General features: G+C 40.5%; 1 protein-coding gene across 1 annotated transcript in view; it reads right to left on the reverse strand.

Moving 5' to 3' along the window:
* Window positions 1–364: 364 nt before the first annotated feature.
* The window catches only part of kazna (kazrin, periplakin interacting protein a), a 607,020-nt gene continuing 583,737 nt past the window's right edge, over window positions 365–23,647 (reverse strand). Inside the window, exons 12-18 of the mRNA XM_088617118.1 lie at window positions 21,633–21,838; window positions 19,896–20,014; window positions 12,797–13,028; window positions 12,194–12,295; window positions 7,615–7,781; window positions 1,363–1,495; window positions 365–778 (exon numbers count right to left, since the gene is read on the reverse strand). Coding sequence (XP_088473244.1) covers window positions 620–778; window positions 1,363–1,495; window positions 7,615–7,781; window positions 12,194–12,295; window positions 12,797–13,028; window positions 19,896–20,014; window positions 21,633–21,838 — 1,118 coding nt within the window. The 3' untranslated portion in view covers window positions 365–619. The remainder of the gene's footprint in view (window positions 779–1,362; window positions 1,496–7,614; window positions 7,782–12,193; window positions 12,296–12,796; window positions 13,029–19,895; window positions 20,015–21,632; window positions 21,839–23,647) is intronic.

The raw sequence follows: 23,647 nt of genomic DNA on the forward strand, positions 1-23,647 counted from the left end.
CTAAGACTTTTTTGTAGTTGAACATTTGTATAATCACAAGAAAATATTTCTTTTATTGGGTAGCTCATGTCCTGCCAGGCCTATGTGTACTGCATGGAGGTGGTATTCACCTTGATGTTACATTTCCTTGCAAGTCTGGAAAAGTCATTAAGATAAGGAAATATCTTTTGTACAAAAGAAGTGTTTTAAAAGCTTTCTTCAGCCCATGGATGCATTTTTTAAAATATATTGCACTTAAAATGTGTCAGCTTCTCCTATGAAAAAGACAGAGAAGGCCACAGAATACAGTATCTGTACTATTATCCGTGTGTCTGCTTCTAAAAGAAGCATGGTTCTTATAATGAAGACAACTTTACCAATACCCTGGTTTAAAAAAAGAGTGACATTTTACTCGGCTTTAAATGTTAAAAAAGGAACATGCTGATCGCAAAAAATATCCAAAAAAACAATTCCCTTTTCACGTCCATACCTGCTTGATCACAGTTTTAAGGACATTTTCTGTACAAACAGTTGAGAAGCCCAATACGACAGGCCTTTAGACAACACTGAACCCGGGCTCTCTTGTGAACTCTGTTCTCCACTCCAGCCAGTGTGGACACAGCAGACAGCAAGGGCAAGGCTACACATTGGTGACCTCGATCCCTGAGTAGCTGCGCACAGGACTACCTTCTGTCCTTGGCTGGGGATCCTTACGGGCTTCTTTTGGGAGGGAGCCACAGCTGCTGTGGAGCCCCATTTCTCTCCCACTGTAGGTCTTTGGGTTAAAGCCCAGGGGAAGCTGAAACAATAATGAGGGAGAGAGAAGAATCAGAGCCAGAGAAGAAAGGCAAGACCACAGGAAGAAGTGACTGGAACTCTGCAAATCCTGGAAAAATATAATGTAGTGGCAGTTAATAACATCTAAAAAACATGCATGGTAAAGACCATTACAGAAGTGAAAATCAGTCCTAAGAGACAGTGTTGAAAATGTGACCTATCTGAAAGTTTACCAGTCGTTTACTGTCGTTTACAGTGACGTTTGTGCCATTTTATCAAGTTTTCCTTGGCTTACTAAGCTCTACTGTTTTATAGCTGTATACCACCTATTAAATGGGTTCCCTAAACATACTCTATAGTCATTAAAAATCCTAGGGCATTTTAGGGATGTAACCCGAGTCCTGGCCTCCTAATAATCCCAATCTATTAATTGGCTTCATCACTCTGTTCTCCTCCCCACCAAGAGCTGGTGTCTGGTGACTGTACAGGCGCACTATGGCTGCCACTGCATCATCTAGGGAGGGCTACATAGTGGTTCCACAGCAACAGACAGGTTGGCAGTAGAGGGGTCCAGGGACAGGTACCAGAGGACTTGCTAGTACCCACCTTCCCCATGCACCGATTAAGGAAATGGTCATCCTCTGGTGGTCTGCTCACTGGGGAAGTCAGGCGTCCCATTGTGCTCTGTCGCAAAATAGTGTATGTTCCTACTCTCTCGTAGTCCTGCTGCAGACCCAACCTGAGGAAATATGAGTACCGAGCCTTAGTCACTACTTTCATCCCTGCATTCTTCACAACACCAGCCAATCAGTCTCACCCACCGCACTGCCATCTGGACACCTCTCTGCACAACACACAGTCAGTCTTACCCACTGCACTGCCAGCCTCACCCCTCTCTGCACAACACTTTGCTGGTCTTATTGCATAGTTATTAAAGGTTATTAAACAGGTTGTGAAGTTTTGAGGATGCTGGTTACACCAGTTTTTTTTCATATGCCCTGAAGCGCAAGAAAGCAGAGATTGGTGCCAGTGGATGGGTGTGTTTATTTAAAGTGAAGGGTTTGTTTTTTTACTACTTCATGTAGTCTGAATAAACAAATACAATCCGTTACTGCCACCTACTGTGATAGAGTAAAAACAGCAAGGACTGCATTTTTGGCATATTCTATCTAAACATAGTGATCACAATTGTACACGATGTTCTAAATAAGGTGTAATTAGTGCATTATACTATTTTAACATAACATCCACCAATTTTAATTCTACACGTTTGACTATATAAACCAAGGCTTTGTTTTCCTTTTTATTGCTTCCCAACATTGTCTGGAAGATATAAACAGTGTGTCAACATACTGTATACACATTTTTGTTTTTCAAAAACAGCCTCTTCTGTCTCCCATTTTCCCATTTTGTTTCCCATTTTGTATTGTTTGGAGTGTATGTATTTATTACATGCATGCAAAACCCTGGATCTGTCAACATTAAACATCATCTGCCAGGTGTTTGCCTAGTCTTGAATTTGTTCTAAATCTGATTGAATTTAATTTGCTGCTTCTTCAGTGTTTGCTGATCTTAATTTGGTGTAACTCTGCAAAATTGACTAACTATATCATTGATATAAATTAAGTAAAGCAGTGGTCCAAGTATAGATTCCTGCAGTACTCTACTAATTATATCACCCCAATTTGAATATTCACCCCTCACATGCGATGTGTTTTTTTTGCTAATTCTCAATCCATATGCACTCATTTCCCTGACAGCCAACTGCTTGTAATTCAAGCATTAATCTTTTATGGGGAATGTTATCTAAGGCCTTCTGAAAATTTAGATAAACTTGTAGTCAGACAAGGAATATCATTACAGTAAGAATTAAGTGTCAATAAAATTTTCTAAAAATGCTTCTTTTTCCTATCAGGTTAGTGTTTTGTGCAAAGCACTAGGAATACAACTGAAAGGGACCGCCCTGTTAAGCGGCTTGTTGTGAGTCTCTATTAGAGACCAGGACTGCCTACCATTGACTAATCCATTCTGGGGCACTTTCCATGGTTTAAGCATGCAACAAGAAATCTTTCAGTCTTGAACACACCAAAAGACCCCATCTTGACTGGGAAACTGAATTAGAGTTCACAGTTGATCACCCAAAAGATTACTAATTTAAGAGGAACTAATGACGTGACAACCAATTACCAAGCATTATTTCCAGATTTTAAAGTGACTGTACAGCTCACTTTCTTTCTCACTTTACAGCTCCAATCACTCAATCAAACCATGGCTGAAAAATGGACCACATGTTCAAGCCAGAAAACTTTATGACACCAGGCTGCAAGTGAGTGATTCTGCATTTTTGTGATTTAAACCATCAAGGTATTGCAGGCTTATATTTCTTACGCTACCATCTTCTAACGTACTTCTAGAGGGAATATTGCCTAGTAATTAAAAGTTGCAAAATGATCCTAATGGGCAAATTAATTTACGTTCAGGTACAACTATCCAGTTTTCTAATAGAAATAATAAAGGTCAAAGCAAACAAAAACAAATGTTTTGGCTTCAGTTTCTGATGATGGATGATTACATGAAAGTTATAACATTAATGACCAATTAAGTAAACTGAGGAGAGATCTTAAAGAATTTAGAAATGAGAAATGAGAGATCTTAAGTCAAACTGTCAAGAGACGAATAAAACGGTAGCAGAGGTTGAAAATAGATATATTGTGATGAAAAATTGTTATTAGAGTTAGTTCAATACCTAATGAAAGAAATAAGTATGATTTACAAAACTGATTATTATGAACATAAATTGCGACAAAACAATATCCAAATTTATATTGTGAAAAGAGGGCATCGGGGAAGAAGAAATGATCACGTTTCTTCTTCCATAGGAGCTCCTGAGGACAGTGAAGGCCTGAGGATAATTCATGCCCACTGCTCACTTATTAAAAAGTCTATAGACGATGTGAGGATGTACTCAATCATTGTGTAGTTTTCTAACTGGGATTAGGATCTTAAAAACTGCATGGAAGAAAAAGGAGATGTATTTTAAAGGGCATGGGTAGAATTTACTTCAAGATTTTACAGCAATAGTTCAACAAAAACAAAATCTCTTCAAGGCTATTAGAAAAATGCTTCAAGCTAAAAAATTGAAGACATAAGTTTTATATCCTGCTTAACTGAAAGTCTTTGAAGGAGAAACAACAGTGATTTCTGATGATCCATGGGCAGCAAAAGAGGTGCTCAAGATCAAAGTACCAAGATTATATTATGATAACTTGGAGAAAAAAATTGAATAGATTTTTAGAGTGTCCAGTGAATGAAGAGAGAGCAATTGTACAAGTCTGTGGTGATGAATGTAGACAGAGAGTAGGAGAAGATGGGAATAATCCAGAGACAGTGCTGTGAAGGCCAGTTGTTTATAAAAATACATCTTGGTATTGTCTATTTTGAATAATAGTTATCTTGCTGACTTGTGCAATGATCCTGATGACAACAGTTCTAATGAGTAATGATATATTTTGTACACCCTGGGATCAACCATGTTTTCACCACCCATCCACTGTCTCCACGCAGAACTTTAAACTCTCTCATTAAAACCGTCCTGGCCAGCATTGGATGAGTAAAATTTTAATATTGTAGCGCCACGCAGGGCGCTTTAGCCATGCGCACGCAAGGTGGGCTGAGAACAACACCTGGGGGTGGGACTATACGACTGTATATAGTTTGGTGGAGGCTGGGAGACAGCCTCTTCCTATTCCTGTCTGTGTTAGTGTAGGTGCAGCTCTGTAACCCCTTTCCCTGTGTGTGTACCTTTCCCTGGTTTGAGTTAATAAATGTGTTGTTCAACCCCATTCCCTGAGTCCCATGCCTGCTCCATTCCGTACCGAAACCTGCGGTCGTTACATTGGTGTCATAGTGGAGCGGTCAAAGGCTCGGAGCACTGCGGTGAGAGCCCACGGGGAGAGAGCCCTATCCGAGACAGAGAGCCTGCCCAGACGAAGGGTCCTGGTCTGGATGGAGAGCCTGCCCAGACGGAGGGTCCTGGCCTGGATGGAGAGCCTGCTCAGACGGAGAGCCTGCCCAGACGGAGGTCCCCTGCCCCTGAGAGGCTAGCAGGAGGAGCAGGAGGAGGCCGCAGGAGCAGGAGGAGCCCGCGGAGCAGCCTGCCTTGTGAGTACAGTCTAGAGGAATGGTTTGGGGTCGGCGGGACGCTAGACTCTTCAGACAGGGGCAATGTAGCACCACGCAGGGCGCTTTAGCCATGCACATGCAAGGCGGGCTGAGAACAGCTCCTGGGACTACGGGACTGTTAATAATAAACTAAATTGTTTGTTGATCTCACTTGTCTAAATTCGGTATTTTAAGGTCCTCACTGATGCCCTCCTGTTCCCTATAGGCGGGCCTGACTACGGGACTGTATATAGTGGGGTGGAGGCTGGGAGACAGACTCTTCCCTTCGTGTGTGTGTGTGTTAGTGAAGGTGCAGTACTGTAACCCCTGTCCCTTTGTGTGTACCTTTCCCCAGTTCGAATTAATAAATGTGTTGTTCAAGCCCATTCCCTGAGTCCCATGCCTGCTCCATTCTGTACCAAAACCCGCGGTCATTACAATATCAACATTATAATATCAGGTGCTAAACTATTTTTATTAAGACATTTGATAAAGTGTAATTAATTAGCAAAATGTTTACTGGTCTTTGAGAATATAAATGTGATTAATTTTATAATAGTTATTTAAGTTACAACGTAGACCACAACAAATGCTATAGTCAATGTTACAACTATTGTGACTATTGAAGTGTCTTGAGTAATCTAGATACAATGAGTAAAACCTGGTTAGTGTTAATATTTCCAGTTCTCAGGACTTTACCTTAAATAATTAGGTTCTGGGTAAATGATTAAGTGTCAATCAACAGTCCAGGAAGACAATCAGGTAGGAAAAAAGAGAGAAACGAAGAGAAAGGAGGGATGACAAGGGACAGAAAGGCAGAAGATGAGAACCCTTTGTCCTGATCATCCATAGAGACCAAACTGAAGTAATGTTTTTGGACCTTGTTAAGAGACCTTGCTCTTCTGTGGTTGTTAGAAACTTTGATTCCTGTGTAAAGATTCCCTCAGTTAAAATACTCTTCTAGTTAGTGGGTTCATTTTAAGAATAGGGAGAAAGATTATGAAGAGAGAGACTTAACTAGGTCATACTCTGTTTAGTTTAAAAGACAGATCTCACTTCTTTTGGCCTTTGTAGGTATTGTTTAAGGGTTGAATACTTGGTTAGCTGTTTGGGTGTGGTCTGTCTGGGTGGTTAAGACGTAGATCTCTGAAATGGCTTGTTAGTATTTGTAAATAGTGTAACTTGTATGTTGTGTGTTGTTTAGTGTATGTAATTTACTTATTGATTAGTCCGCTTGGTCATTTCTATTCACCCTCTATTTGTCCATGTATACAGTATCATAACCCCAATGTTATTTATGTCTTTGTAACTTGAGTGAATGATCAGCCATTTGTACAACAGCAGACTAACTCATATACAGTATAAAATTACTCTTAATAGTTTGGTATACGTGATTTGTTGTAGTAATAAAAATATATTGTGTATTTCCAGTCAGTGACTGCTTATTATTCTGTCCAGTTGATTCCTAATAGCTTTAAAGCACTCTCAAAATCTACTGATAAAATTTCTATTTATTCCTGTAAATTCAACTATCACATTCATTATACACCATGTCATATTCTCTGTTTGTGTCCATTATTGGTTTGGTTTGTTCAAAAAACTCTAACAAGTTAGTTAAGGAAGTCCTACCTTTTCTAAATCAACTACAAATTACTGTTTAGGATGTAATATCCATCACATGTAATCGGTCTGACTTATTGATCTATAATTATTTATAATCAATAATTGTTTATTAGTTGCCTTATACTTCATTGCAATATTATTTTCTTTCTCTCTCATGGCCTCCCTTACATCCTTTTTTACCTGTGCTTGCCATTCATTGGAATCCTTTTTTTAACTGGGTCTTGTTGTTTTTAATGATTTTATAAAGCACTTTTTTACCTCAGGTATTTCCTACCTTGATTTGTTGAACCATTTTGGGATTACTTTTTTAGCTGTTGATTTGCAACACTTGGTATAAATTTGATCTGTGCTTCAGCTGGAATCTCTTTAAACTATTGCCATCCATTCTACACTTATTCCATATCTATCCTATGCCTTCTTCTTCTGAGCTCTGTCCCATTCCTTCTAAGTCTGCATTCTTGAAAGTATTAACGTTTGGACTAAATCTGCACAGTTTCAAAAAATAATTTGAAGCACACCATATTACGATTACAATTCCTTAATGATTCTCTCATCCATGTTTGCCTCACTCTGCCTAAACCCTGATTGTTTAGGTGCTTTAAGAAACTGTAATAAACTGAAAAATAATTAAGTCATTAACTATGTCTACCATTTCACTTTATGTTGTTGACATGCCAGTAGTTTTTCTTTCTCTGTTGTTGGGAAAATAAACATTTGAAAAATGCTATTTCAACCACAAAAAATATGTATGGGGGAGCATTATCAGTATTACACACATTTTTAATGGGCTCTTTTCTGCCTGATGCAATACACAAAAATGACAAAAATAAATGACATAACAGGAATGACAAGTGGGAATGTAAGTCAATTCTTTTTTGTTAAAATGTTTACCAAGAGCAAATGCACTGTAACATTGTCAAGAAGTCCTTGCATTTTAAAGACACTTGTGATCCACACCTCCCCCAAACCTCCATTCCCTTCTGATTCTATCCCTCCCTTTCTTCCTTTTGTCTTCCATTTCAAATGTAGAATGTGGACAAGATACAGATAAGCCTTCCCCAGTGCAGCCCTCACCTTGTGGAATTGATGAGGGCCTTCATCTCCTCACACAGGTGCCTGCGGATGATGTGCTTGTTGCTGGGAATCCCAAGCACAGCTGCCATGGCATCGGTGTTGAAGGCAGGCTCCAGGACCAACACAGCCCCATGGACACCACTGTTCTGAAGATTGTCAGCATACTCCTGCAAAGGTGGAGGATCATGAGATCATGTCTGTAGTCTCTGTGACATGCCACTTTGCTTGCTAGAAGCCAGCGAATATGACATGAATATCTTCTTCAGCAGTTTCTTGAGCAATCCCTAGAAATTCGTTTTTCACTGTAAGAAAATGTGTTAATGTTACTTATAACCCTTTGACTTGAGCTAGGAAGTACCAACCTCAAACAAAGGAGGTACAACTGGTTATTTTGATGCAGGAGATTCCTTGGGATCCTTCAAGAAATAGATTTACTGCACAGTATAAAATAATCAGATAAGTAAACTTGCAGCTACCAAATTAGTTGCTGAAAGGCTTTTCCTAAACTTTGTAGTGCTACAAATGGGGGGTTACAAAAATGATGAAAACCGGGAATCGACCGAGCAGTTTAGTCGATAAGAAAATAATTATTCATAATCCCCAACTTGTAAGTGTTTTTTCTAGAATATACCTGAGCAGTTGTTATTCGTGAATTCTTTGTTCTCTCCTTGCATTTTGTGTTCTGTAGCACAGCTTTGGTGAGAGGAGTAATAATCCAGACACACATGGTAAAACAAATATTTATTACAATGACAAGACAAAAACTACACACCACAAAACATACAACACACAAGTTACTCAATGTACAGTATTTACAAACAAGGCATTTCAGAGGCCTAACATTCTGGTCACCCAAAAACCTCAGACTGCTACTAAGCGCTTAGCATCTTAATGGCTACAAAGGCCACATAAGAGATGAGCTGCCTTCTAACTAAATACAATGCAACCTGCAGCAAAATCTCTCTCTCTGCACCCCTGATGCCACAAAATAAATGGGAGCCTTTATCCCTATCCATAAAACTGCATCCTAAGCAGGAAAGGTGTTTCTAACTGAGGAATCATTTACCCCGGAAATCCAAGTTCCCTAAAAACACAGAATAGCAAGCTTTCTCTTTAGTAAGGTTTAGATACTTAGTTCTAGTCAGGTTTTATTTGGATGATCATGAAGTAGGGGGCCTGGCACAAGCTTCAAATTCCAACTCCAACATAATTCCAACATAGCCAGCAGCCATATTACCCTGCAACTCACAATTGGCAACCCACTGAAGCTAAGCAGGTGTGAGCCTGGTCAGTACCTGGATGAGAGACCTGGGAAAAACTAAGGTTGCTGCTGGAAGAGGTTTTAGTGGGGCCAGCAGGGGGCACTCACCCTGTGGCTCATGTGGATCCTAATGCCCCAGTGTAGTGACGGGGACACTATACTGTAAACAGGCGCCGTCCTTCGGATGAGACATAAAACCGAGGTCTTGACTCTCTGTGGTCATTAAAAATCCCAGGGCGTTTCTCGAAAAGAGTAGGGGTGTACCCCGGCGTCCTGGCCAAATTTCGCATCTGCCTTTATCAATCATGGCCTCCTAACAATCCCCCTCTATGAATTGGCTTCATTACTCTGCTCTCCACCCCACTGATAGCTGATGTGTGGTGAGCGTTCTGGTGCACTATGGCTGCCGTCGCATCATCCAGGTGGATGCTGCACATTGGTGGTGATTGAGGGGAGTCTCCATTACCTGTAAAGCGCTTTGAGTGGAGTGTCCAGAAAAGCGCTATATAAGTGTAAGCAATTGTTAATTATTTTTAACTCCTCCGGACTCTTGTCTCTACTCTCCTTCTTCCAAGCTTCCTGTTTCTTCCTCCTCTTCCTTTCTCTGTCCTCTTAATGTGATCTTATATTGTGTGTCTCTGTATTGCTCATTAACCCTTATCTACTGTATGTATTCTAAGATAAACTTTACAATTGTTTTTGCTCAAGTAACCCCCTAGTTAGAAATGCTTGCTCTTCCAAGTGTCACAAACCTTATCTAAAATCTAAGAGACACTTCTCACTCACCTAAAGCTGTAACAGTAGTAATGATAAATTGTTCTCTTTTGACCCCAGCCTGACTAAATGGTGGCTTCCCACTTTGTCTGCCTCTGTTCTATAAAATCTTTTCAGGTGAAAACCAGGAATCATTGAGCATTACTGGTGTGATTGATATAGTAGTACCTTCTATCAGCTTTTTAAAGGTTGTACATTTTGTTGCTTTAAAGCCTATAGTCATGCCACTTTGAATTAGCAATTAGTATTTGTTATGTACACTACACATTCAAAGCAAAAATGCAAAAAGAGTAAATAGATTATTAACATGATAGAATCATGGAAAACTCAAGGTATTCAAACCCTTTGTTATAGTAAACTTAAATTAATATAAGAGCATGATATTACCTTAAAGAATCACACAATTAGTTGAGTGGTCTCTGTCAGCGTGCAATAACTGTAATTCATATGATTTTGTTCACAATACATCTGAATTTCAAACAAGGTTTCATCCATGAACACCAAGGAGCTTTCAAAACCACTTATGAAAACGTCTTTTACATATTGTAAGTAAAGGCATAAAAGGCACAAATCAGGAAAAAGGTGTAAAAAGTAATGAAAGCACTGACTACTACTACTCGGACATTGCCTTAAACTCCTAATGTCCCTCCTAATGGATCAGCTAGGCAAGGAGGCACCTGGTTATGGATTCAACTGTGAGGCCTGCGGTAACTTTGAAAGAGCTACAGAGTTTAGTGGAAGAGATGTGGAAAAAACTTGCACATGTCAGCAATATCCCAGTCACTCTACAAAGCTGGTCTGTATGGCAGAGTGAAAAATCTATCTCAAACTTGAAGCTCTGAACTGTATACTATGCTCTACTACAGTAATCTATTCCTGTTTAGGAGAAGGACAAGCCCAACTAATCAAATAGGTTAAAGTAAACATTTTTATTACATTTGCATATTTGGCATTTGTATCTTCTGAATTACAGCTTAAATGTCCTTGGTTCGCTGCACCATATTACACAAACATAAGAGTTCAAAGGATGACAAGAAGGTGTGACATGCATGTTTTTTTAATGAAAATTAAAAAAATCAAAAATTTTTGAGGGAATTAACCAAACGTTTTTACTAAAAGTTCGTATTATATCTTGTTAACTATGTATCAATTTACTTGGATTTTACTAAATCCGTCTCAGGATATCTGGTCTCAAAAGATAACATAGGCGCCGTCCTTCGGATGAGACGTAAAACCGAGGTCCCGACTCTCTGTGGTCATTAAAAATCCCAGGGCGTTTCTCGAAAAGAGTAGGGGTGTAACCCCGGCGTCCTGGCCAAATTTCCCATTGGCCCTTACCAAGCATGGCCTCCTAATAATCCCCCTCTATGAATTGGCTTCATTACTCTCTGCTCTCCACCCCACTAATAGCTGATGTGTGGTGAGCGTTCTGGCGCACTTAGGCTGCCGTCGCATCATCCAGGTGGATGCTGCACATTGGTGGTGGTGGAGGGGAGACCCCATTACCTGTAAAACGCTTTGAGTGGAGTGTCCAGAAAAGCGCTATATAAGTGTAAGCAATTATTATTATTATTATTATTATTATTATTATTATTATTATTATTATTATTATGATGTCTTTACGCATAGCTGACATAGTTCTCAGGGAAATGATCAAGTAACCTCTCCTGGAATAAATGGTCTATTCAGTAGAAGGGGCTGCTTGTCACACAAGCCAGCAGTAAAGAATATATATGTAATGGTCATCTTTTTAGAATGACCATATATAGCCACAATGCAAATAGAGTCATGTGGGAGTGTACCTTGTATCGTTTGTTTCACTGTATAAAAGAGCACTGTAAGCGTTGTCATTTAAGTCTTGTGCCACACAACGCAAGGCTTCCATATGCATATGAATAAAGACGACTTCCAACACACAAACGCTCAGCTGATGCCATTTTTTCTGGCACAACATTTTTAAGCTACACACATTAAAATTAACAAAAACACATACATTTTTCATCACCTTACAGCATTCCATTCTATTAGAGAACTAATGTTACTTAGCAATATATATTTACATTTATGTTAAACAAATAACAGTGAATTTCAAATAATGTAACCAAGCTATTGAGTTAGAAAGGTAACACCGATTATATTCACGTAACAGGTAAATATTGACACTGCCCTGTCTTGACTTACACCCAAATTATTGGACCAGGCAGTAATACTAACATTTCCTGACTATATAGTCTTGCTTTTAATACCTAATTAAGTGCCTGTTTCAGTGATAAACTCCCACAAATTCAACCAAAAAAAAGAAAATATAGTCAATCTACTGTAATTCTAAATTGTAAGTGTCTTAATGCTATTAAAGATTAGTGAGACTAATGATGGTTAAATGAGATGTTGCATAGTTCACAAAGTGTGTACAAAAGCTTTGAGTCCAATAATATAATTATATAATTTGGAGAGATGGTCAATAATGCCCCTGTTCCTCACTGTATTTGTCTTGTTTAGTAGGCAAACAGTAGAAAAAACCCACTGGACAAGAGCACTCCATACCTTCAGATCAATGTCTCTCATCCACTTCAGCACTCTCAGGTTGGTCCACACAATGGGGTCTGTGTTCAGGTTCTCACACTGGGCCCGGCGAGCCTGTAGGACCTAAACAGAGCACAACAGCCATCCTTCAGGTGCCTGTACTACTGGAAGATTGCCCATATACCCTCTTGTGTGCCTCCTTTCCCCCCAAGGCACAAAGCATTTAGTGACCAGAAAAGGTCACTAAATGAATGGGATATTTCAATGTCAGAAACATGAAAGCACAAGAACTGATATCTCAGGTAAATTGCAGAATGCAATGTTAACAAGATTTGATACCTCATTATTGACTTGAAACTAAACAGAAAGAAAAAGACAGGATGCTAGAAAATTGACTACAGTATGCTGAGCACTGCAAATAAGAGGGTGATCTTTATTCAAGGAGCTATGGATGAGAGGAACAAACTATGGAAGACCCTGTGTGGCTTCAAGGCGATTCTAGTAGGCTGTTAGGTCATTAAGCTGCTGACACCTGATAAGTGGATGAATGACCTTGCCTAGTCCATCCCTGCTGAGTCAGGCATACTAGAGAACAGTCTTGTGTGAAAAGGCCCAGGAGCTCACCTCTTTGTCAAAGCTGAGGGTATGCAAGAGCTCAATGGCCAGCAGCAGGCTAACCTGGTGGAACTTCTTGGTGACACTGAGGTATTTCTCCAGGTCGCGTCGAGTCAGTGAATTCAGCATACGGCCATCTACAAGGTTGGCATGGAAGGCCTGGGAGTACTGGGGCAGCCCCACATCACTGAGCCAGGCCTTGGCCACCCAGTGATGGTCCATGTCTGCTGCCTTTGAGAGCCTGAAGGACAACAACAGTGGAACTTGATCATGCCTAAACTTAAATCTAATCATACTTGTAACTGTCACATAGTGGAAAAAATAGGTGTGGTACAACAGATGACAGGGACCATGTTGACTTGAAGTCTGTGTCACAGAGTGCAAAGGGTGTCTGGGTACCAGGTGTCCTAGGCTGTATGGGTGTTGCATTGATGGACCAATAACACCCTAATCTTGGTGCATAATGTTTCGAAAGAGCTTTTGTTAAGAAGGCTTCAAAAGCCCCCGTCTGGGAGAACACACACCTTTTGTAAAAAGGCAAGTTTATGCAAGATTACAGCATTGGAGCCAGGAGAAGACTCAGACAATCATTTGGGGCAGAGAGCGGCTTAGGAAGGCTCTGGTATGATTTTCCTTCCCCCTTGTATGACAAGTGACTTGTATGTCAATCTTGTAAGCACAGGAAAGCATAGGAATGCATGCTACAAACATAAGTGACAAATTTTATTTTAAAAAAAAGTTATCTTCAGCAAATAGGGAGGTAGGAGAAGGTGCATGGTTTTGGAACACTGGCAATCTTGTGAGCACAGGAAAGTGTGATAACAGAAAAATATTCAAGGACTGTTGTAGGTTACTTTAAGAAAAATACATCAATCTTCTCGATAAAACTTCTTTTAACTTCTGAGACAGACTCCTGAAACGGAAACGGGGAAAAATACAAGCTTGCAGATTGCTTAAGCAGGTAAGCCCCACACTACTTGTTAAGAACTTTGTTTAGCGTTGGCAAAAGAGCTGACATGTATTATGTGCGGAGAAAAGGCTGCTAAACAGGTTGACCTGCTGCCCCCTTCAAAAGACATAGTCACTCATAGAATTATTGATATGGCAGATGATGTCAAAAGTACACTGATAGAGCGCGTTAAGATGAGCAGATGCTTTTCACTGCAATTAGATGAGTCTGTAGAGGTCGTTGATTTGGCCAATTTGCTCATTTACGTTAGATACAAGTTTGAGGGCATGTCCCATGAAGAACTACAGGAGATTTAAAACCTGTTAGACTCTGTTGTGAACTGCATCAAGGCTCGACCAATGAATTCACATCTGTTTTGCTCGACAGGCTCACCCCTCTCACTGAAATGGTAAGTGCTTTTATATTATTTATTTTTGTTGTTGTTCCTAGTTGTCATTCTGTAAACAGCTTTAAGAAGCCACCTTTAAAGGTGCTATATCAATTAAAGGTTATTATTATAATAATAACCTTTAATTGATATAGCGCCACATACTGTATGTGTGTCTGCACGCTCATGTTGGTCATTGAGATTTTCTGTGGTTCCTATGTAAAGATGACTGGTATGAGGCAATAAAACTGGTATCCTAAGGCTTAATCTAGAATGTTTTCATAAGAAAATAACCAATGAAGTCCACTGTGACGTTTCAAACCGTTAGTCCGCAACATCTGCAATATGATTCATGAGATGACAACAATTCAAGCATATCCCAAGTTTTCTATTCTGCATTTATAATTTTGAAAAGGGCACCTATGTAAAGATGACTGGTATGTGGATGCTTTGGTTTGATGAGGGGTGGTACTTGGTCCAAAAAGTTTGAGAACCACTGTACTAGAATAATTACTTTATTACCTTCATTTAATCTGTCATAACATTCACTGCAGTAGCCTGGTTTGGTAACCTTAATACATGTAATAAAAACAGACTAAGCAGGACTGTGAAGGTAGCCAACAAAATTATTGTTATACAACAACTACAGCTTTCAGACATCTACATCAAGCAAATCGTGTGGAAGGCCAATATAATCATTAACCACTCCTGCACAGTGAATTTGAGTTCCATCCATCTGGGTATCAATTTAGACTGCCTAGATTCAAGAGCAATACTAAGTAATCTTTTACTCCCACAGCTATAAAAATGCTCTATTTGAACTTGAACAATTGACTGTACATTTACTTTATCTATATATATATATTTTCCTTATCACCATACATCTGGTAACTGTATTGTGTAATGTGTTATGTCCTGCTGTAAGTAAGATGCCTCGGAACCTAAACAGAGGAACTACATGGAGGACAAAACTGCTAACCTGCATTATTTTGAGACATTTATTTGGTATTGTTTTGGTATATTTTGAGACAGGTGTTTTTTACTATATGCTCTGGGTGTTGAGTAGACAGTGTTGAATGTTCTTAACCACTAGAAAATAAAAAGGGGAACTTAAATATAGGAATATACTACCTCCACTAATCCTAACCTTGTTGTGACTATACCCTCTGACCTTTCCCTTTCACAAGATGAGCAATATCTTCTCAGCAAAGGCCTCGGTTTTGTACCAGTCCCCCAAAAGCTGGACATCCCCCAAACCCAAGTTGACCTCAACCGCTTTTACCGCAGAATTCGGCTCAGAGCACATTTTGCTGATGACTCCTCTTCACCAGCAGCTGACAACAACCCGGTTATTGATGCCATTAATAATATCAATGCTAAACAGAGCTTTTGGACTCCCCCTTCCGGCCATTTTCCACCAGTCAATTACCTCATTGACCAATGCAACAATCAAGCTCCCAAGGCCCTTTCCACACCAAGGAAACACAAATCTAACCTCACCCAAGGAGAAATTCAGGTGCTCCAATCTCTCCGCAATAGAGATAATATGGTCATCAAACCAGTAGACAAAGGAGGAGCTGTTGTGGTGTGGCAAAAAATTAATGAAGCCTGTAAATTAATGAAGCCTCCAGACACATAACTGATACTTCAGCCTACCGTCCTCTCCAACAGGATCCTACCACTGACTACTAAAAGGAAGTGGTATCCAACATCTCCCTTCGTCTCATCGTTGAATATCCAAAGGGATCCCAATTTTACCTCCTCCCCAAAATCCACAAACCGGACACCCCTGGGTGCCCCATCGTATCGGCATGCAACTGTCCAACTACTTACATCTTGGCCTTTCTTGACAGCCTTATGAGACCGCTGGTTGAAGGGCTTCCCTCATATATCAAGTGTAGCGGCAATGCTTGTTAATGAGACAGAATTAAGTGTTGCTGTGCTTTCCCAAATGAGGCCCCATCTCTCTGTTCATCTCTGTGGTGCAGCCACAGAGAAACTATTCATGCAGGCTGATTTAAAGATGTTTTCTTTTGATAAGGGACAGCTCCCAAACGGGGATGCACTTAGCTAAGCCTGGCTATCATGATCAATGGTAATCCATTGGCGCCTATCTGTCTAGGGAGTGCCAGATGGACATCTGGACTGCATTCCTAGGTGTCAGGAGTAAGTGACTCATATCTCACCTTGATCAACCAATCAGGGACTGGTAGGGCAGAGTAACCACGTGGGACTCTGATGCCCATTAAACTTTCAGCCAATGAACAAGCTGATGTTCCTCCAGGTAAAAACAGGCAACACAGAGCTCCGAGAACAATTAGGACTATTCCAGTAGGAAAAAAAGGAGAATTCCAGGCCAGGACGGCCCAGGAGCAGAAGGCTCCCAAGGGCAGGACATTCTCGCAGCGCGCCTCCTGACCATCCTGAGACTCAGCCCGGACAACCACGGAACGGCCAGTGTGTCCGAGTGCCAGAACTTTCCTCTGTTCTAAGAGTCTAGAGCAGAGGTTGCCAGAGAATAACCAGAGGATCCACCCGAGGTTAGCATCAGCAGCAAGCCTCGTGAACAGGTCGGAACTGTGGACAGCTGAATCACTATTCTTAACTTGCACTTCATCAGGAACGAACCGGTCCTCTTTCTGACTTGCTGGGACCCACAGTCATCTTTTCTCCTGTGCACAAACTTTGCTAGTTAAAGCCAACACTAACTTGCCGGTCAGTGAGCATCAGCAGCGCACCGTCGCAAGCCGCACAGCACAGCCTGGCACGGAGCCAGAGAGCCCGCAGGAGATCTGAATCCCAAAAGATTGGATGAGTATTCAACTTCAATGCATTACAGCTCGAGAATTCAATTGTTATCCCAACCAGTTGATATCAATTTAATTCCTAAGTGTTATGTACTTGTTTTGAGTATCAAATGTAGAAGTTATAACCAAGTTAATTTACGAAACGGTCTAAATGAATGATATACTGAACGTATGTCCTCTTGATATATGTAACTCTTCGTAACTGATTGAATATATACCTTTTGCATTCTGATAACCCTCTCGATAAGATCTGTTAGGTTTACATGCATATTCTTTGTATTAATAAATGTATTCTTGTGTATTAGTACCTGTGTGTGTGTGTTGTTTGAGTTATATCACATGGTTGGATTCTAAAGCCATTAAAAGAATCATTTTGTGATTTACTGCTACAATTAATAATTGTCCCAGTAAATGCCCAAACCCTACAGAACTGGTGCCTCGTGAGAGCACACTACACAAGGACACCAACCATGCCCTCCAATGTTTTAATGATTTCCAGTTTCAGGGCCCAGAATGCTACATGCATCATGCATCACTTGCAGAAAATGTCCAGCTATCTACATTGGGGAAACAGGAAGGAGACTCAGAGACCGCTTCAGAGAACATGTTTGGGCTGTGAAGATCAAAGATTTCTCCAAGTTCATAGTTTCTCACTTTACTTCCAATGGCCATGATCACACTGATCTCTCCATCTGTGTTCTCAAAGAAAGGTTTCTTAACTCCCATAGATGCAAGACATCTGAGACCAAAATTATCCTGAAACTTGGTTCACACCTTCCCCCTTCGCTCAACAACAGACTCGTTTTCTTCTAATCCTCTCTTTTCATTTGCAGGTTTTGATTTCAAACCTCTCTTCACTCTCTCGACTTTGCATCTCCTGAGTGCCCACTCTGCCTCCCCCTACTCCTGCTTCCTCTACACTCCCGGCTTTCGTTTTCCCTTGCTACCTCTACTGACTTCCCTGCCTTTCTCAGACCTGAAGAAGGCTCCACAGCCGAAACATTGTGTTTCCTTTCTTCTCTTTTCAGCATGGAATAAACCTTTAACTTATTCATTTGCAGCCTATGCATGCTGACGCAGCTATCCACTTTAACTAAATATAGTACTGTCTGTTGCTGGTCTATGGGTGCACTGATGATTCTGGGATATCAACAGAACCTGTGATTAGGGAAGAAGTTTCCTATCACCCTTTATAATTGCTAAGCGGCTTAGTCATTTACAAAACAAAAGTAATTCCTGGATTTGGGCATCACCCTTTCCATGAAATTTGCATTGAATAGCTAGTATCTCCTTAATGGTTGATGAGTTTATCTCCTTTTCCTTTAAGATTCTTATTGATCAAGTGTCCTCCTTGTGCAGATACTTTCTGATTGCTACAGATTAAAGTTCGGAGGTTACATGAAGAATTGCCAGACACTCAATCAATGAGCCCTGAGCATTTAGCTTTGCCCACACACCAAGACATGAAGGGACACTTCCATCCCTTAAAGAGCAAGTCTTGAGCCCTGCTTAGGGGGCTTCAAAACCCAAGTCATGAGGGTTTACAGAGCACACAGAGACAGAAGAAACTAGAGGAAACACTGCTGCACCACAGCACCCAGCAGAGGACTCAGACACCAGGGACAATAGAGAGCCATAGAGAAAGGCTCTAGCATCATCTTCCTCCTACCTACCCAAAGCTGGATTTACTGGAGCAGGTTTTGGAGAACAGAGATATTGGACTGCTGTTTTTGGACATTTGGGTTTTGTTAACTGGGGACCATGGGGTTCTTGCACGATTCTGTGAGTACTGTTCTGTAGTGGACAAGTCGTGTTATGTGCTCTGAGTGTTGAGTAGGCAGTTATGGACATTGTTGTGCTATTGTTTTCCTAGGAGATGGTTTGATTGATGTATTATGCACGAAAATAATTGACTGATGTAATGTAATAAGAAGTGTAATTATGTAGGATAACTGTTTTGACTAGTCTGTGAGTGCACTGGTGGTTCTGGAAAGGCGGGGAAAAAAGAGCCTAGCACCCTTTAAAATTGTTAGGTGGTGTAGTCAGCAACAAAGTTCAAAAGCACTTCCTGCATTTGGGATCACCGTCCATGACATAACTAAACGGCACCAAAATCTCATTATATTTCTCAACGTAGATCAAATACTGCTGTCAATACATCTCTATGTACAGTCCCAGCAGCCATATCACTCCGCAACTCACAACTGGCAACCCACTGAAGCTAAACAGGTGTAAGCCTGGTCAGAACCTGGATGGGAGACCTCCTGGGAAAAACTAAGGTTGCTGCTGAAGAAGTGTTAGTGGGGCCAGCAGGGGGCGCTCACCCTGCGGTCCATGTGGGTCCTAATGCCCCAGTATAGTGACAGGGACACTTTACTGTAAAACAGGTGCCTTCCTTCGGATGAGATGTAAAACTGAGGTCCTGACTTGACTCTCTGTGGTCATTAAAAATCCAAAGGTGTTTCTCGAAAAGAGTAGGGGTGTAACCCCGGTGTCCTGGCCAAATTTCCCATTGGTCCTTACCAATCATGGCCTCCTAATAATCCCCATCTATAAATTGGCTTCATTACTCTGCTCTCCTCCCCACTGATAGCTGATGAGTGGTGAGCGTTCTGGTGCACTATGGCTGCCATTGCGTCATCCAGATGGATGCTGCACATTGGTGGTAGTGGAGGGGAGTCCCCATTACCTGTAAAGCGCTTTGAGTGGAGTTATTATTATTTAATGATTAATTATTATTAATGTTTTAATGCAGGATAAAGGTAAAGCTAAAGTAAAAAAATACTGTGGTTACATCAATATTAAAGTTCCATTAATAAATGGCTCCAGTAGTGTTAGAAAATGTACCACTTTCTACCTGAAAATAATCTGGTTTGATCCAGCACATGCAAGAAGCTTTGCAACTCTGTTTATGTGGCTGGATGTGTGGTGGTTTAGTGAGAACAGGAGCAGAGAGGAACGCACCCTCGCCCTGTTTCTGCATCTCGGTAGTCCTCGATGGCCAGCCTGAGCTTCCGGCGGTGCATGGAGGTGCTCACCCCCAGTCCCAGCTCCAGGTCCTCATCAGTCAGGCTTAACAGGACCTGTGAGGGGCAGAAGTCTGCTCTGATCATATCCATTAGAAGGGAAGGGCTTCCTGCCCCTACTAAGCACAAAGAGCCTAAGAGGCTGCAGCATGTTGTGCAACTACAACTACTGTTTTTCCTGACACAATCTGTAGGCAAAGCCTTTCATTGTGAAGATATTAAAAACTATGACAGTGCAACTGTTTGTCACAACCATTTAAAGGAGAACTGCAGTCCCAAATTCTCAGATTGGTTATTAAATTTTGGTGACAAAATAAATTGATTGACAGTATAGAAAAATTGGAGAAATTCTGAACTAAGCACAAAATCGTGAACTTGGTGAAAGTATTGTAAGTTGTTATGTTGTCACAAACCGCTGGTCTCGCCAAAGGCGAGAGCAAGGGTTCCGACAAATTAAGACGTGAAGTAGCCCTTCCTGCTCACTAGTCACTGTAATGACTTATGAACAAGTAAGTGTTAATTTGATGGCTAAACCACCTGGAAGTTGTCAGGGATGTCGGAAGGGCCGAACCGTGGAATGGCAGGAGAATGTAAAAAGACCCTATGCGTAGCGGCGAAACGGGGGTTAGCCCGGGCTCAGCAGTTCAGGAGTCGTATAGAAACCAATGCCCTCAGGCAGCGGACGTGGGGCAACCTGGTGCTAGGCAGGTCTCAGGACATCCAAACGTCAATGCTGAGCCAAGGTGAATGAGTGACCCGGAAATATATAGCCCCAGAGAGAGAGACACTGGAAGGAAAGCAAAGCAGAGGAAACTAGGAACTGGACAGAGTGGGAGTGACCTCTGGCTGCAGAGGGCGTGACAGAAGTATTTCTGTTGGATTAAAAGGGATGTATTCTCAAGCCTGCTTGTTTAAAATGTAATAAGGCCACTTAACCTCACTGGAAGTTTTGTTGTCTCATTCTGAATTGCAGTGTATATCTGGAAATTTTGTCTACTTTGTGATGTAAATTGGAAGTTTTAAATATTACTATGTACATTTACTTTTATTGTGGTTTGAAATGCACTCATCAATGTCAATTCTTTCTAACCCTGAAATATAAAAATAGCATTGCAGTTCCCCTTTAAAAACTCAAATTCTTGTGGTAGACTGACTGAGAGAAGTGATAGGTAGAGGTGTAGATATGCGATACCCCCCACCTGTCCTGGATCAGTAGAAACAAAAAAACACTGCCCTGTGCATAGTCTAACCACTTTTATTCTAGTGCAACTTACTAAATATGCAAATGAACACAGTGAAACCCCTTCTCCCTCAATTCATACATGATAAAGTGGGAAAATATTTAACTCAAAGGCAAAAGAGTTAAATGCTATCCATCACTTTAGTGATGTCTGTTGCAAAGATATCAATGGGATAGCTTCTTTGATTGAAAATTATGAAAATTATGCCTCATTCAAGACACTCTGAGACTCTCTGGCTTGCCATTTGTCTACTCTTTGGCTTGAAGTTTTTCATACAGGAACACCCTGAAGTGACATGGAAAGGTTACTTGTTTTCCTGAATGAAGACTGAAGTTCAGTGCCGGCTCTGCCAGCATGGCAATGTTGGGTGGAAGCCCCTGTCTCTGACACGTCTGAACTCTGAATCCTAATAATGTCAGTGAGTGTGGCCTTACCTTCCCACTCTTGATGTTCTCAGCACAGGCTTTCATATACATAGGCATCGCCATGATGACCTCTAGCCACGCCTGCACTGTCCCCGCCTTCCACTGAGACATGGGAATGGTCCGGGCTAGCTCCACCTGCTGGAGGCGGTCCAACTGCTCCTCACCATCTGATAGGCTGAGGCTGAGACGGGTGGGGCTAGAAAGGCTGTCTGAGTCTGGATTGGTGATGGAGTTACATGAAATTACATTGTCAAAATACTTAAGTCATTCTAGTCATAAGTGGGTTAAGAACCAGTAAAGTCCCAGTAAGACAGTTACCCTTTAATCTAGTTATGCCTTTTAAAGTTTTTCCCTGGCATTATACTAACCATTACTAAATTATGTTATATTTTTAATATTTTTCATTTGAGGGGCTTGTAAAGTGTCTATAATACAGGGCACTACATCACCGATGCATTATTTATAGCATATCTACAGAAACTTAACTATAGCCTTTAAAAGAACATAGAATACCAATCTTTCAATGCTAAGAAACCTGCAAGACACACTCCCAAACATCCAACATTCCAATAAGTCAATTTCCACATTTTCATAATGCATGTAACAGTCTTTTGTACTGTTTACTCACAAAGGACCATTTTCAGTTAGTAAAAAGAGAATGTGCATTGAGTGTAAGGAATTCTGTCCTACAATAATTTGTAGATTTATTGTGCCATTTCTAAAGTACATGCTTAAAATATTGTAACAAATTCAACTTGCATTAAGAAGACATTTAGGCATTTAGATAGAGACAATAACATAATGAAAGATGTTTTATTATGTACAATAATATATAATCTATAATTAATAATTATACTATTTATAATATATAAAAATAAGTATAATCTGAATATATAACATGTCCTTTTCTCCTTTGTCCTGTCAGTGCTGTAGCCACAGATATCTCTTTTTTACCTGAAGGTGTTTCCCAGTCTTAGGCACCACCACCTGTACAAACACAGTCAGATAAATTCCTCTCTGTGTCAAGCACAAACTACAACCTTTATTGCTGTGAAGCCCACCTGCTGTGTTTTAGCCATCCCTGGGGCACTTTGAGAATAAAAATGATAAATTCTCTAGATATAAAAGATATTTTCTTTCATAAGATGGACCTATACTGTAGTAGCCCTACAAATGAGGAAATCCAACATTCCACCCTGTCATCTTAGATTTTAGAGCTCCTCACTGCTGAACTAGGTTTGCAAATAAAACAGTAGATTTTAGCAACAGAGAAATGCAAATATCAAAACTTATCAAAAAATTTTAAACTCTTAAGAGAGGTCCTTTAAGAGCTTTAGTAACACTGCATCAACTTGTCTTGTATACTCTTCCGAGATCTCCAGGGACAACATGAACCTTTATCATACAGTTACTCTCTCTTAAGCATTTTTGCTATTTGTCCCCATGACCTGAGTTGCATAAAGTTACATCAAGGTCTTATTATGTAGCCACTTCACTAAAATGTAACCTCAGAACTTCTCCAAGACTCAATACAGGGAATACAGAGAGAGGGCTGTAAACAGCTACATTATCATTATGTGGCTTTTTAAACAGAATGATGAGGTACTGTGTACACCTTCGTGTGGTCTTACTCAAAACATAGCAAATCTACACACATTAATAGTAATTATCATATATACATTTATATATACCCAGAAAGCCTGTGTCAATAAAGGTTCTTCGTCATAGACAAAGAATTTTGTCTATGTTAGGCCTGGCAAGATGCACAATGCTAACCTACTGTGTACCAGATATTGAGGGGCTTCTACCTGCTGTGTTTGAGTTTATTTCTGTACCTACTTGTCAATGCATTCAATATGGTGGGATTCTATTTAAATATGTAAATAATAGGTGCTAGTTAGGCTTGAGTGTTTAACTATACTGTTAATGATTACCTGCAGAGGTAACACAACACAGGAGCTGACCCTAAAGCAGTAGAGCAGGAACAATTAAACATCCTTAGGCTCTTCCTCCCAGGACCATTC

Source organism: Lepisosteus platostomus, chromosome 23 (genome assembly GCF_059453375.1).
Source record: "Lepisosteus platostomus isolate fLepPlt1 chromosome 23, fLepPlt1.hap1, whole genome shotgun sequence".
Classification (NCBI taxonomy): Eukaryota; Metazoa; Chordata; class Actinopteri; order Semionotiformes; family Lepisosteidae; genus Lepisosteus; species Lepisosteus platostomus.